The 16,596-nt window shown below is 43.1% G+C and overlaps 1 protein-coding gene across 1 annotated transcript; it reads right to left on the bottom strand.

Moving 5' to 3' along the window:
• Positions 1–6,304: 6,304 nt before the first annotated feature.
• On the bottom strand, positions 6,305–9,844 carry LOC121398740 (IgGFc-binding protein-like). The gene is made up of 3 exons (XM_041577804.1): positions 8,663–9,844; positions 7,898–8,077; positions 6,305–6,832 (listed from the first exon to the last, which is right to left on the bottom strand). Exons 1-3 carry the CDS (start codon positions 9,834–9,836, stop codon positions 6,474–6,476), a joined length of 1,713 nt encoding a protein of 570 aa, XP_041433738.1. The 5' UTR covers positions 9,837–9,844; the 3' UTR covers positions 6,305–6,473.
• Between the last annotated feature and the right edge of the window lie 6,752 nt (positions 9,845–16,596).

Genomic DNA, 16,596 nt, shown 5'->3' with positions numbered 1-16,596 from the left:
ACATTTCATTCATTTATATTAACATTCCTTCAGTTCATTCTGTCTGTTCTGAATTTGCCTTTACTGTATTTATATTATTCCATCATTTCATCTGGTGAATCCTCTCATTCCCTTACTATTCCCTCCTCTCATTCCCTAACTATTCCCTCCTGTCATTCCCTAACTATTCCCTCCTGTCATTCCCTAACTATTCCCTCCTGTCATTCCCTAACTATTCCCTCCTCTCATTCCCTAACTATTCCCTCCTCTCATTCCCCAACTATTCCCTCCTGTCATTCCCCAACTATTCCCTCCTGTCATTCCCTAACTATTCCTCCTCTCATTCCCAACTATTCCCTCCTGTCATTCCCCAACTATTCCCTCCTGTCATTCCCTAACTATTCCCTCCTGTCATTCCCTAACTATTCCCTCCTGTCATTCCCCAACTATTCCCTCCTGTCATTCCCTAACTATTCCCTCATGTCATTCCTAACTATTCCTCCTGTCATTCCCTAACTATTCCCTCCTCTCATTCCTAACTATTCCCTCCTGTCATTCCCTAACTATTCCCTCCTGTCATTCCCTAACTATTCCCTCCTGTCATTCCCTAACTATTCCCTCCTGTCATTCCCTAACTATTCCTCCTGTCATTCCCAACTATTCCCTCCTGTCATTCCCTAACTATTCCCTCATGTCATTCCTAACTATTCCCTCCTGTCATTCCCTAACTATTCCCTCCTCTCATTCCCTAACTATTCCCTCCTGTCATTCCCTAACTATTCCCTCCTGTCATTCCCTAACTATTCCCTCCTCTCATTCCCTAACTATTCCCTCCTGTCATTCCCTAACTATTCCCTCCTGTCATTCCCTAACTATTCCCTCCTGTCATTCCCCAACTATTCCCTCCTGTCATTCCCTAACTATTCCCTCCTGTCATTCCCTAACTATTCCCTCCTGTCATTCCCTAACTATTCCCTCCTGTCATTCCCTAACTATTCCCTCCTGTCATTCCCTAACTATTCCCTCCTGTCATTCCCTAACTATTCCCTCCTCTCATTCCCTAACTATTCCCTCCTGTCATTCCCTAACTATTCCCTCCTGTCATTCCCTAACTATTCCCTCCTGTCATTCCCCAACTATTCCCTCCTGTCATTCCCTAACTATTCCCTCCTGTCATTCCCTAACTATTCCCTCCTGTCATTCCCTAACTATTCCCTCCTCTCATTCCCTAACTATTCCCTCCTCTCATTCCCCAACTATTCCCTCCTGTCATTCCCCAACTATTCCCTCCTGTCATTCCCTAACTATTCCCTCCTGTCATTCCCTAACTATTCCCTCCTGTCATTCCCCAACTATTCCCTCCTGTCATTCCCTAACTATTCCCTCATGTCATTCCCTAACTATTCCCTCCTGTCATTCCCTAACTATTCCCTCCTCTCATTCCCTAACTATTCCCTCCTGTCATTCCCTAACTATTCCCTCCTGTCATTCCCTAACTATTCCCTCCTGTCATTCCCTAACTATTCCCTCCTGTCATTCCCTAACTATTCCCTCCTGTCATTCCCTAACTATTCCCTCCTGTCATTCCCCAACTATTCCCTCCTGTCATTCCCCAACTATTCCCTCCTGTCATTCCCTAACTATTCCCTCCTCTCATTCCCTAACTATTCCCTCCTATCATTCCCCAACTATTCCCTCCTGTCATTCCCTAACTATTCCCTCCTGTCATTCCCCAACTATTCCCTCCTGTCATTCCCCAACTATTCCCTCCTGTCATTCCCTAACTATTCCCTCCTCTCATTCCCTAACTATTCCCTCCTCTCATTCCCCAACTATTCCCTCCTGTCATTCCCCAACTATTCCCTCCTGTCATTCCCTAACTATTCCCTCCTCTCATTCCCTAACTATTCCCTCCTGTCATTCCCCAACTATTCCCTCCTGTCATTCCCCAACTATTCCCTCCTCTCATTCCCTAACTATTCCCTCCTCTCATTCCCTAACTATTCCCTCCTCTCATTCCTTAACTATTCCCTCCTGTCATTCCCTAACTATTCCCTCCTCTCATTCCCTTACTATTCCCTCCTCTCATTCCCTAACTATTCCCTCCTCTCATTCCCTAACTATTCCCTCCTGTCATTCCCTAACTATTCCCTCCTGTCATTCCCTAACTATTCCCTCCTCTCATTCCCTAACTATTCCCTCCTGTCATTCCCTAACTATTCCCTCCTGTCATTCCCCAACTATTCCCTCCTGTCATTCCCCAACTATTCCCTCCTGTCATTCCCTAACTATTCCCTCCTCTCATTCCCTAACTATTCCCTCCTCTCATTCCCCAACTATTCCCTCCTGTCATTCCCTAACTATTCCCTCCTGTCATTCCCCAACTATTCCCTCCTGTCATTCCCTAACTATTCCCTCCTGTCATTCCCTAACTATTCCCTCCTCTCATTCCCTAACTATTCCCTCCTCTCATTCCCCAACTATTCCCTCCTGTCATTCCCCAACTATTCCCTCCTGTCATTCCCTAACTATTCCCTCCTCTCATTCCCTAACTATTCCCTCCTGTCATTCCCCAACTATTCCCTCCTGTCATTCCCCAACTATTCCCTCCTCTCATTCCCTAACTATTCCCTCCTGTCATTCCCTAACTATTCCCTCCTTTCATTCCCCAACTATTCCCTCCTGTCATTCCCTAACTATTCCCTCCTGTCATTCCCTAACTATTCCCTCCTCTCATTCCCCAACTATTCCCTCCTGTCATTCCCTAACTATTCCCTCCTGTCATTCCCTAACTATTCCCTCCTGTCATTCCCCAACTATTCCCTCCTGTCATTCCCTAACTATTCCCTCCTGTCATTCCCTAACTATTCCCTCCTCTCATTCCCTAACTATTCCCTCCTCTCATTCCTTAACTATTCCCTCCTGTCATTCCCTAACTATTCCCTCCTCTCATTCCCTTACTATTCCCTCCTCTCATTCCCTAACTATTCCCTCCTCTCATTCCCTAACTATTCCCTCCTGTCATTCCCTAACTATTCCCTCCTGTCATTCCCTAACTATTCCCTCCTCTCATTCCCTAACTATTCCCTCCTCTCATTCCCCAACTATTCCCTCCTGTCATTCCCTAACTATTCCCTCCTGTCATTCCCCAACTATTCCCTCCTGTCATTCCCCAACTATTCCCTCCTGTCATTCCCTAACTATTCCCTCCTCTCATTCCCTAACTATTCCCTCCTCTCATTCCCCAACTATTCCCTCCTGTCATTCCCCAACTATTCCCTCCTGTCATTCCCTAACTATTCCCTCCTCTCATTCCCTAACTATTCCCTCCTGTCATTCCCCAACTATTCCCTCCTGTCATTCCCCAACTATTCCCTCCTCTCATTCCCTAACTATTCCCTCCTGTCATTCCCTAACTATTCCCTCCTTTCATTCCCCAACTATTCCCTCCTGTCATTCCCTAACTATTCCCTCCTGTCATTCCCTAACTATTCCCTCCTCTTATTCCCTAACTATTCCCTCCTCTCATTCCCTAACTATTCCCTCCTGTCATTCCCTAACTATTCCCTCCTGTCATTCCCTAACTATTCCCTCCTGTCATTCCCTAACTATTCCCTCCTGTCATTCCCTAACTATTCCCTCCTCTCATTCCCTAACTATTCCCTCCTCTCATTCCCTAACTATTCCCTCCTGTCATTCCCTAACTATTCCCTCCTGTCATTCCATAACTATTCCCTCCTGTCATTCCCTAACTATTCCCTCCTGTCATTCCCTAACTATTCCCTCCTGTCATTCCCTAACTATTCCCTCCTCTCATTCCCCAACTATTCCCTCCTCTCATTCCCTAACTATTCCCTCCTGTCATTCCCTAACTATTCCCTCCTTTCATTCCCCAACTATTCCCTCCTGTCATTCCCTAACTATTCCCTCCTGTCATTCCCTAACTATTCCCTCCTGTCATTCCCTAACTATTCCCTCCTCTTATTCCCTAACTATTCCCTCCTCTTATTCCCTAAACTATTTCCCTCCTGTCATTCCCTAACTATTCCCTCCTGTCATCCCTAACTATTCCCTCCTCTCATTCCCCTAACTATTCCCTCCTCGCATTCCCTAACTATTCCCTCCTGTCCATTCCCTAACTATTCCCTCCTGTCATTCCATAACTATTCCCTCCTGTCATTCCCTAACTATTCCCTCCTGTCATTCCCTAACTATTCCCTCCTCTCATTCCCTAACTATTCCCTCCTGTCATTCCCTAACTATTCCCTCCTTCTCATTCCCTAACTCATTCCCTCCGTTCATTCCCTAACTATTCCCTCCTCTCATTCCCTAACTATTCCCTCCCTCTCATTCCTTTAACTATTCCCTCCTGTCATTCCCCTAACTATTCCCTCCTCTCATTCCCTAACTATTCCTCCTGTCATTCCCAACTATTCCCTCCTCTCATTCCCTAACTATTCCCTCCTGTCATTCCCCAACTATTCCCTCCTGTCATTCCCTAACTATTCCCTCCTGTCATTCCCTAACTATTCCCTCCTCTCATTCCCTAACTATTCCCTCCTGTCATTCCCTAACTATTCCCTCCTGTCATTCCATAAGTATTGATTTCTATGCTATTGTTTATTAATAGTAAATAGTGTAGAAATAGAAGATATAATACAGTTTCCTTATAGTAACAGTACAGAGACCAGGGATTAGTAACCTGTGAGTAGTCTTTCTTGTACAATAGTCATATAAATAAGGCCTGTGAGTTGTTCTAGTGCAGCAAATATACAGTCAGGCCCATAAATCTTTGGACAGAGACAACTTATTTCTAATGTTGGTTCTGGACATTTTACCACAATGAAGTTTAAATGAAACAACTCAGATGTAGTTGAACTGCAGACTTTCAGCTTTAATTCAGTGGGTTGAACAAAAAGATTATATATATAAAAGTGTGAGGAACTAAAGCCTTTATTTAACACAATCACTTCATTTCAGGGTCTCACAAGTAATTGTACAAATGAAATGTTCATGTCTAATAGTTGGTAGAAAATCCTTTGCTGACAATGACAGGCTGAAGTGTTGAACTCATGGACATCAGCAGATTGTGGGTTTGCTCCTGTTTAATGCTCTGCCAGGTCTTTACTGCAGCCGCTTCTTTCACTTGCTCTTTGTTTGTGGCCTTTCTGTCCCACGTTTAGTCTTCAACAAGTGAAATGCAGCTCAATTGGCTTCACATCAGCTCAATATTCCACTTCTTTGCTTTAATAAACTCCTGGGTTGCTTTGGCTCTATGTTTTGGCTCATTATGAGACGCCTCCCAATCAATGTGAGTGCATTTAGCTGGAGCAGACAGTGTCTCTGAAGAGCTCACAATTCATTCACTAGTGTCCCACTGGCAGCCATGCACCCCAAGCCATCACACTGCCCCCCAAATGTTTTATACACAACTGTGCTATGCTTTGGATCATCAGCTCTTCCCAAGCCTTCTCCACACTTTTTTACTCTTGCCATCATTCTGCTAGAGCTTCATCTTGGTTTCATCTGTCCAAACAATGCTTTTCCACAACTGTGCGGCTTCTTTAGTCCAATGTAGCCTTTGTATTGTTGGTGCTTATGAGTGGCTTGTACCTTGCAGTGCCCCCTCTGTATTTACTTCATACAGTCTTCTCTTTATGGTAGACTTGGATATGGAGACTCTACCTCCTGGAGACTGTTCTTCACTTGTTTGGCTCTTGTCAAGGGCTTTCTCTTCCCCATGGAAATGATTCTGAGATCATCCACCACTGTTGTCTTCCGTGGACGTCCAGGTCTTTTTGTGTTGCTGAGTTCACCAGTGATTTCTTTCTTTCTCACCATGTACCAAACTGGAGATTTTGCCTCTCCTAATATTGGAGCAATGTCTCACATGGGTTTTTTCTGTTTTTGCAGCTTAAGGAGGACTTGTTTCACCTGCATGGAGAGCTCCTTTGTCCTCATGTTGTCTCTTCCCCCCCCCTCAAATCAACTCCAGGACTTTTATCTGCTTCATTGAAAAAAAACCTTTAGTTCGTCACACTTTTATACAATCTTTTTGTTCAACCCACTGAATTAAAGCTGAAAGTCTGCAGTTCAACTACATCTGAGTTGTTTCATTTAAACTTCATTGTGCTAATGTACAGAACCAACGAAAAAAGTTCTCTCTGTCCAAATATTTATGGACCCAACTGTATATGTTATATGTATTGTTATATGTATTGTGATATGTTATATGTATTGTGAAATGTTATATGTATTGTATAATCAGATCTCCAGGGAACAGTAAGGAACATACCATTACACAGAGTAGGTGGATCAGGGAATAATGAGCTTTATTGTTACACATTGTTTTTAGCCTCTGACTTGCCCACCTTGGGGCACTTCTCTCCCAGGGGCAAATACAAGTGATTCTAATGGTAAATAAGAGTATCTAATCCATGATCCCCCCGTGTAGGTGTCAGTAAATAAGACTGGGAGGTAATTCCATGATGGAGTCAGTTACAGATAAATCTCAGTTTGGTGCTACAGCATTCAGCCTCCCAGGTGAGACCCCCCAGTACAGACAGCATTGTACACAAGTTGAAGGTGGGGTCACTAGGCTGCCCTTCCCCCCAGTTTGTGTAATCTACAGGGGTCTTGTCTGTCCAATAGAGGGTCCCCCAGACTCGGTGCCTGCGCAGGCCGATCCAAATTCCCATCCCAGCAATGTCCTTGGGTACAGTCTCCAGTAGCCTTTGGCTCTCAAGGTCTGGGACACTGATGAGATCTGAGCCATTTTCACGGCAATAGCGTAAAGCGTCCCACCATCCGAGCTGTGCCCCCTCCACACTGAGCTTTCTGGGGTTCCAGAGCCCTGCAAAATATTTCTGTTATCAGCAACCCGCCCAACTGAGCATTGCAATCTATTAGGGGACACCCCAAGTGGTGGGCACTAAGGGGCACAGGTGTGAATGACAGACTGGGAGGGGAGGAGCTGACATTTCACCAGCAGTTTCCCAAACTGATTGATATTTTGCACAAACGGTGAGGATAATGGGCTGAAGCAAAGATCTGCCCTCTGGTGAATGAGGGACCAAGGGACTGATGCTCTCCTGTTCCCTTACTGGCCATTATTGGCTTATTTAGGCCCCATGCACAGACAGCTACAGCCTGTAGGACTCACCTGTACAGGTACAACATAATGAGACTTGCCCATTACTGAGTTACAGAAGGAATCTGGGGGTGTAACCCAGTGAGGTACAGGAAAGGGTCACTGACATCATTATAGTTCTGCAAATATTCCCAGGTAAATAAGAGATTTGCTTAGGGAAATGCACTAATCAGGGGCATCAATTATCTGTCACATTAATGTTTCACATCACAGAGCACCTGCACCTGTCAATCATTCAGCCCACAGGTAATGGAATCCTTAAAGGGACAGTGCTAAATGCTGCCATTATACAGCGGCCAAGCCAATTCTCTGCACTCCAGAGACTTAAAGGGCTGAAATAATTGTTCCGAAATTCAGAACTTTGCAGAAACATTCTGCTCCAGCATTCAGTTTAACCCTAAAGTGACCAATTAGAGCAGTCCCCATCTAACCTTACTAGACTCACTGACACCAGAACATTTTCATGCTAATCTTTTATCATCATCATTTCCTTACGTTTCCTATTCATGGTCAGTCATTGAGCCCAGTATGTGGTTGCAGCTGGGGGAATGGGAAAGGAGGAGACAACAGACAGTTGGAGGAGTCAATGAAGAGAAAGGGGAGAGAAGAAGAGGGAATGGGATGATGGGGGTAGAGAGCATCATACTATATATATATAATATATTTATATATTTCTGATAATTTCACTCACCCGCCTTAGTCTGCCCCCAGTACATGTGGCCCAGTCTCTCACTGGTTTCTAGTTAGTGATAATTAGTCCCCTCCTACCTGTAGAGCCAACTGGTGTCCATGCATTAGAGTGGGATGAAGGACTAGAATTGATGTTGGATCCAGTGGTGGATTGGGGGTTGAGGACGGATGAGCTGTTGCCTAACTGGTTTTCAGTGTTTGAGCAGGAATTGGGTCCAAAGACAGAGAAGTTCTTTCCAACAACAGGAATGGATGGTCCTACATGGAACAAAGAGTACAAATGGTTGTTCCTCTAGATTGGGGGCCTGGTAGGTTACACATCTCACTGTAGTGTAGTTCTACTGGGGTACAGGGTATAAGGATGTCATCAGAAGACATTGGCTGATGTTGCTCAAGAAATGTAATTAATCCACAAGCAAAAATGGCATTACACATGTATGATTGGCATTATCATTGTCTATTATATATATATCACGGTCTATTATCACTGTCAAGGAGAGTGAGACGAGGGTGTCAGGGGTAGGTGGCTGGAGGGTTTGGCTGCATGTTTTGCTCCTGGACCTTTTGGAGTCTAGTTCCACCTCTACTTAGACAATTAATAGGGCAGAGGAACTACTGTATGCTCAGCCATTACTGAGAGGATTTCCTGGAGACCAATTACAGGAGAGAAAAGTTGTGTTGAACTATCACCGGGTGAGATAATTGATAGGGGGGGAATTCACTTGCTAATATAGGGATAATGTTGGATTGAGGCCATGACCTTAATACATTCAAGGAAGAGGAGCTGCATTATTATTAGGATTCTAAGAGAAACTCATGGTTACTGGTGGATCATGGACTTACCACTAAAGCTGTAGGCTGTTGCCCAAACTTTCTCCTCCGATACCTGACATACAAAGTGAGACCCGGCACTAAGTGCCACTTCCACCCAAGCATAATTGTCTTGACCTGATGAGACTTTATTCCATTTCACATAAGCTGGGAAGGAGCTTCCATCCAACTTTACGGCTTTATACTTGTCCCATTTGGCTATCACAAGTAGATGGGTGGAGAGGGTGGATGGAGCATGAATGACCTGCAGTGTCTCAAACCTCTCGATGGGAATCACAGTGGCCAAATAAGGTTGGAGTGTGGGATCTCCTGAAATGGTTCTCCCAGGACTAATATAAAGGACCATCACAGCCCTGTTAGCCACAATCTGAAGGGAAGATGAGTTGACTGGAAGGTTTAAGATGTTTCCCATCTGCACTGTATATTTCTTCTTCCCATCATCATTATACACAGTAACATCTGTTATCTCAGCAGCAATTAACTGCATCTTATCTTCTTGTTGTGGGACAGAGGGTGAGGGCAAAATAAAAGATTTACCCCAGCCGGACTGGGGCAGCAGTTGCTCATATACATAACAGTACTTGAGGCTTGTTTGGTACCCACTTAACACTGCAACTCTATTATTGGCCTCAACTGATGTACCATAGAGGTTACCCCTTAGCTGGAACTGTGCAGCTTGGTATGGGCCAAGTGTGAAGGTTATGATGCTCCCAGGAGACCAAAACTGCCCACTGAACTCAACAACACCACCTTCAATAGTGACACTAACAGTTGTTGTAGAGTATTGGTTGACAATGGCAAACTGGGCATATCCAGGCAGATCAAAGACAGGAGTGAGGATGTAGTAGTTTAAGTCAAGATACCTAGTTGGAAACACGTAAGAAGAGTCAAACCCATTGGGTGTCCAGACTTGAGAGATGACAATGATGCTCTTATTAGAAGACACCTCTACAATACAGTTGTACAAAAGTGAGCTGCCCACAAGCATGACATTGGTGGGAATGGTGACGTTGGCTATCTGACCCGGGCTCAGGGAGTAGAACTGAGAGAAATTAGTGCCGGGCACTTTCACTGTGACTCCAGCGCAGCAATTCAAGCCATGCAGGAGAAGGTCAAACCTTGTCTTGTTGTATTCAACCAGAGGCACCTCCATAAATGCTGTGACAAAATACAATCCTGAGAACATGGCTGGGTCATCTGTGAGATAAACAGAGAGGAGTATATATGTGAGCTACAGGTTTGGGCACCTACCTATAGAGAGATATAGAAACACCAAACAAATGTTCAGAGAAAGGTAATGAAACTTATGTCTAGAAATGTTACGGGGACTACTCAATATACACAATGTAAGTACCAAATCCATCTAATCAACCTTCCCTACCAAGAGAGTGGCAATGGGGGCGGAAAGGAGATTCCACCATCAGTATAGGAAGGGGTTCTTTACTGTATGGGCAGTCAGGTTTTGGGATTCCCTACCAAGAGAGGGGGACTGAGTGATTCATTGGTGGGGAGGAAAGGAGATCTCACCATCAGCATAGGAAGGGGTTCTTTACTGTAAGGACAGTCAGGTTTTGGGATTCCCTAGGGAATCCTAGCACCACAGTGGAGGGAGGGAGGCACAGACAGTGATTGTGTTTGGAGGGTTGGGAGAGGAGGGAACAATTAATTAGAGTTGGCAGGTACAGTCGGTCACTTACCTTGTAGGGTTGGGGGTAGGTGGGTACCTAATAGAGTGAGCAGGTAGATGATCATTGTGCAAGTTTGTGCTGAAGCAGGGACTGTACTCACTCCTGGTCCTGTGCAACATTAGTGAATGGTGTGTGTACAGCAGCTACAGAGGGTAAGTCATTATTTATGCAAATCAGGTTGAATAGGTTGGTAGTTGGGAAGTCTTCTCTCTGCAGCTAAATGAATATTTATCTCTGGGCCACACACCAGCTGTTTTTTTTTTTTTTTTAAATCTCTTTTATTTAAATTTTCCAAACAAGTACAGTCATTAATTGTACAATGTTAATGAATTAGTACATCAGCTTAAGGTAATATTGCAGTTTAGTGATATAAAGAATGTGAATAAAGGAAAGAGGGAAACTAAAATGAATGTAAGAAAAAAAGACAAGCGGTAAATATGTTTTATACTTTGGCCTTCGCTAATTCCAGTTTGGACTTGTAATAACCCCATATTTCTGTCTGTTTATCCATTTGATCTGATAATAAAGTCATTAAATACAATAACGTTTGTCTGGTGTTTATTTTTCATTCTAATTCGTGGAAAGTAATAAAGTTTTGCAGCCATTGTTTTACTAAATTAACCCTAGCTGCTGCCAAAATTCAACCCTAAAGTTTTTTAACCCTAAATTTTAAAAACCCCTACCCCCCTACCCTATATAGACCCCCTCATAGACCCCCGGCAAATGCCCCTAACGTATTAATTACCCCTCAGAATGAGACCGGCGATTCGGCAATTCACATTTGTCGCGAAACAGAAAAATGCTTCAACTGCGCATTCACCCCCACGCCGGTCTCATTATGAAGATTAGCGAAGAGAAGAAGATGGCGCCCGTTAAGTCTGATGGCTGAATCTGCACCGAGGGGTAAGTGTAACGTTAGGGGCATTTGCCTGGGGTAACACTTGGGCTGCGGGAGGGGGGTCTATGTAGGGTAGGGGGGGAAGGGTTATTTAACTTTGGGGTTGACTTCTCCTTTAACTCCTTAGTAGGGAGTTTTAGTCAGGCTAATCAATATGTTTGTGTATTGGCTTCTGGAATACAGTGAGTATTAGTTTACTATTAATAGAAATATCAAATAATATTAATAGAATTATCAAATAATATTTATAGAAATATCAAATAATATTAATGAAATATCAAATAATATTAATAGAAATATCAAATAATATTAATAGAAATATCAAATAATATTAATAGAAATATCAAATAATATTAATAGAAATATCAAATAATTAGTAGAAATATCAAATAATATTAGTAGAACTATCAAATAATATTAATAGAAATATCAAATAATATTAATAGAAATATCAAATAATATTAATAGAAATATCAAATAATATTAATAGAAATATCAAATAATATTAATTAAATATCAAATAATATTAATAGAAATATCAAATAATATTAATATATATCAAATAATATTAATAGAAATATCAAATAATATTAATATATATCAAATAATATTAATGAAATATCAAATAATATTAATAGAAATATCAAATAATATTAATAGAAATATCAAATAATATTAATAGAAATATCAAATAATATTAATAGAAATATCAAATAATATTAATATATATCAAATAATATTAATGAAATATCAAATAATATTAATAGAAATATCAAATAATATTAATAGAAATATCAAATAATATTAATAGAAATATCAAATAATATTAATAGAAATATCAAATAATATGCGTTTGCTACAGGTCATTTCTACCAAATGTGTCTGAAGTTCCTTTTCATCACATCCCCCAAAACACGTAGGAGACGAGGAAGGATTTATTTGGTGCTAAATCGCCGTGTCGGGACTTTATAGGCCGATTCTTTTCTGGCCGTATTGGGGGAAATCTTGGAGCTGGAATTCCATATTGAGCTCCATTCCCCTTCTGAGATCTTGTGTCCCATATCTCTTTCCCAATCCGTCAAATACTTTAGGGGGGTATCAGAGTTCTAGGCTATAAGTGGTCACACACAGACTTTGGGGCACAGGACGAGTCATTGGCCATAGGAAACTAGTGCAGTTCAACCTCGTTTTCTTTCCACTTGTAGTAAAGTGAATTGCTGGTGGGAAACATACTCGGGCTTCTTCAGAGATGTAAATGTTTTCCCATCACAAGTCCCATTACTGCTGCTGGGAAGGAAATGAGGGATATTTTGTCTGCAGCCAAAGCTCCCAATGACCAACTGCAACAAAATGTCCCGTGTGCCTTAAAGCTGAGTTTTAATCCTGCGAAAGTATAAAGTGATGGAACTTTGAAGTACAGACTCCCAGATAAATGACACTGAACTTTACCTGTTACTTTAGTTTTGAGATAATCAGGGTTAGATTACTCTGTATAGAGAAGTGACTTCTGCCCTGATCACATTAAACATAGTAATCATTTCAAATAATAATAATAATAATAAGTACTGGTAGTCCAAGTATATTATACACTTAGGGCAGTAGATTGTGGCAGCACAAAGTGAAAGACAGTGGAGTTTGGCAGCCTAAGTACATAGTGTGACTAGTAGTGGCCACTGATACCCGAAGTACATAGTGTGACTAGTAGTGGCCACTGAAAACCCAAGTACATAGTGTGACTAGTAGTGGCCACTGATACCCGAAGTACATAGTGTGACTAGTAGTGGCCAGTGATACCTCAAGTACATAGTGTGACTAGTAGTGGCCACTGATACCTCAAGTACATAGTGTGACTAGTAGTGGCCACTGATACCCCAAGTACATAGTGTGACTAGTAGTGGCCACTGATACCCCAAGTACATAGTGTGACTAGTAGTGGCCACTGATACCCCAAGTACATAGTGTGACTAGTAGTGGCCACTGATACCCCAAGTACATAGTGTGACTAGTAGTGGCCACTGATACCCCAAGTACATAGTGTGACTAGTAGTGGCCACTGATAGCCCAAGTACATAGTGTGACTAGTAGTGGCCACTGATAGCCCAAGTACATGAGCCAAGCACAATGCTGTCACATTAGACACAGTTTAATCTGCTACCAACACCGACACTATTGGGAACGGACCCACAACCATATCATTTACACAATGTTAAACAATTGTGAAGTCCACAGACACATATTTTGTGCTCCTTTCTTTCTGCTTTTCTGTTATTTGCTTTTTATTTCTGTTTTTTTCTCCTGCTTTCCTCCACTTTCCCATTTATCTGCTCGAACTTTCTGTGTTTTACATTCCTTCTCCTTCTCTCATCAAATTTCTTCTTCTTCTTCTTCTTCTTCTTCTTCTTCTTCTTCTTCTTCTTCACAACTGCGCATACGGCAAAACTCTCGATAGTTGCAGAAGCAGCGGTCTCATTCTGATGGATCTACACCGAGGGGTAAGGAAAGAGTTACTGCCATTTACCCGGGGGGGGGAGGGGCAGCTAGGCTGGGGGGGTCTATGTAGGATAGGGGGGTAAGGTTTTTTGCATGTTGCAGCCCTGTAAATTGACTGAGGTTGTGCTTCTGCTTCTGCTGCTCATGATGATTCAACGACCCTTGTGGTCTGAGCCTTGATCTGCTGCCATTCTCCTCAATAATGGACACCTCATCTGAAGAAGAAGAGTCTGATTTAATCACCTCAATCTGATTAGAATGTGGGTCAGCAGGAATCTGACTTTCAGAACCCTTTGACTCTTGAATTCCTAAGGCTTCTGCCTGTTTAATCCAGGCTAATAAACCTGAGAAGCAGCCTTAGATGTTGAAGGAATGTCTTGAGCAGGTATAGGCTTCTGAGCAGGTGGAATATCAGCGTCGCCTTCTAAAATCTCTGCAATACAGTCACCACGTAATCTCTTGCCCGGTAATGTAGGCTTTTTCCAATGTCCTTATCCTGAGGTCTTTGCCTTTTCCTGGCAGAATCTTCAACAACCTAGAGTGACAAACACCCAATTACTAATGCACTTTCTTCAGCTCTAAAACTTTCAATAGCTCTAAATCCACCGTGAAGCCTTCGAGAATCCATCACAGATGCGTCAATGCGGGTGCAAAGACAAAACCTCACCCTTTCGGAGGCAAGATAAGGCGCCCTTTGATGACGTATATGCCTCATTGTGCCACAACGGACGCAACCTCCCCCCGGCTGTATAGGGACCCACTCCTGAGGGACTTCAGGCGCAGAAAGTGCATGAAAAACTGCGCCTGGAATCTGGTCCCGAAGAACCAAGTGGGTAGAGCATAGAAATCCCCGGTCCGGCCAGGACAGGAGGAAAAAAGACTGGTGAGGATGGGAAGGGGGTGGGTATTTGTAAGGTTGCTTGTTAACCCTTCTGTGTCCAACCAGTACAGGGATAAAACCCAAATTGTTATGCTGCCAGGGGATGGCCAAGAAAAGCCCCTTCCCCTTGGTTCTGGCAAAGGTTAGTAGCCCTATTGAGCAGGGAATAGCCCTCTGCTGACTAACGACAGAATCCATACTGGCCACCTGTATAGCACAATGCCATATCTTACACCACTGTGTGCCTGATGTTATACAGGTGAGGGGGATACAGGCAAAGGGGATACAGGTGAGGGGATACAGGTGAGGGGGATACAGGTGAGGGTCGGATACAGGTGAGGGGGATACAGGTGAGGAGGATACAGGTGAGGGGGATACAGGTGAAAGGGGATACAGGTGAGGGGGGGATACAGGTGAGGGGGCTTATAACGTATCTCATTATGTGCAGTTCTATCACGCCTGTGACCAGCCCGGGTTCTGTATCATGGAATATGATGTATTGCAGTTCTGTAGACTCAATCATGCGGAGCGCTCACCTCCCAAATTCACACTTTTGTAGTGCCAGGTGCTGTACTGTGAGACCCACCCCTGTCACTGGGTCAAATTAATATCCAGAAGAAAGCCAGCAGCACACTGAATCTGGTTGTAGTTGTGTTCAAAGATGAAAATTTATTTAGCCCATATGCAAAAAGGCAACGTTTCGAGCCTACCAAGGCTTGATAAAGGGCCTGGTAGGCTCGAAACGTTGAAACTTTCTTCTGTGTTGCAGTTCTGTGACTTCCTCGGCTCCCCGATGTCTGTGTGGGTGACAGTTATGAGCATGGCCCGGCTCCAGCCAATCATCAAACAGGTCAGATCTGACAACTTGTGTCTGGTTGTAAATGTGCTGGAGAGCGGCTGCCATTGGAGTGTACAGGTGAGTAAAGCATATGGATAAGTGACTTGTTGCTTTCTAGTGGCACAAGCCTCACACTGAGCTGTAGCCCTTCACATGTGCCCTGGAACACTCAATTCAGCTGAATGTTTTGGACCAGGAAGAGAAAAGTGTCAGCTCTTTAACTGTGGAAGAACCATCGATGGAGCCAGTGTCGGACTGGGACACCAGGGGCCCACCCAATAATCTTAGATCAGGGGCCACTCTCAGTACTATTATAATTCCTCTTCTCAAGCAACCTCTGCTAGTCTCTTTACACACTATAATCTATTATTCAATCTATTGTTCTCATAGAAATAGGTTATGACCATGAAATAGGCCAAATATTTAGAAGCAGAAGGGCCCCCTGACACCTGGGCCAAACTGGGAGTTTTCTGGTCTCCCTGTGGGCCAGTCTGACACTGGATGGGGCAGATACAAAGGGAGCAAGAAGAGAGTGTCAGCTCTATTGTCAATGAAAAGCCAGTGAGTCTTATTTGCTCTGGTTTCCATAGAGTTTCTCCTCTGAGCTTTTTCTCAAGTACTGTAAATAAGGGTCTGTAATTACTGAGACTTTGGGCCATAACCCAAATCCTGTGTGAGGAATAGATAAGCACCATGACCCCAGAGATACATAGATAAGCACAAGGACCCCTTTAGGAACATTACAAGTGACCAGGACCAGTCCAATCCCAGGAAAGATTAGGGGTGGGTGACAAAAAGGAGTTTCTATGCTGTTTAATTCTTTAATACAGAGTTATTTCGTACTACAATAGACAATGATTATATACATTATGATCAGAATTGATTCTAAACCAATGTCTGGGTTGTGGCTTAAAGGACAAGGAAAGGCAAAACAATAAAATCCCATTTTTACATTCCTTAATGAAAAATAAACCTATCTCCAATATACTTTAATTAAAAAATGTGTACAGTTTTTATAAGAAACCTGACTGTATGCAGTGAAATTCTCCCTTCATTTACTGCTGTGGATAGAAATTGTCAGACGGTCCCTAACTGCTCTGCAGGGAAACAATCATACTTATGTACAGCAGGGGGAGCCCCCGCCTTACTTCC

This window comes from Xenopus laevis, chromosome 1S (genome assembly GCF_017654675.1).
Source record: "Xenopus laevis strain J_2021 chromosome 1S, Xenopus_laevis_v10.1, whole genome shotgun sequence".
In the NCBI taxonomy this organism is placed as follows: Eukaryota; Metazoa; Chordata; class Amphibia; order Anura; family Pipidae; genus Xenopus; species Xenopus laevis.
Note: the sequence above shows the minus strand (reverse complement) of the source record. Positions and strands in the feature narration are given on the sequence as shown.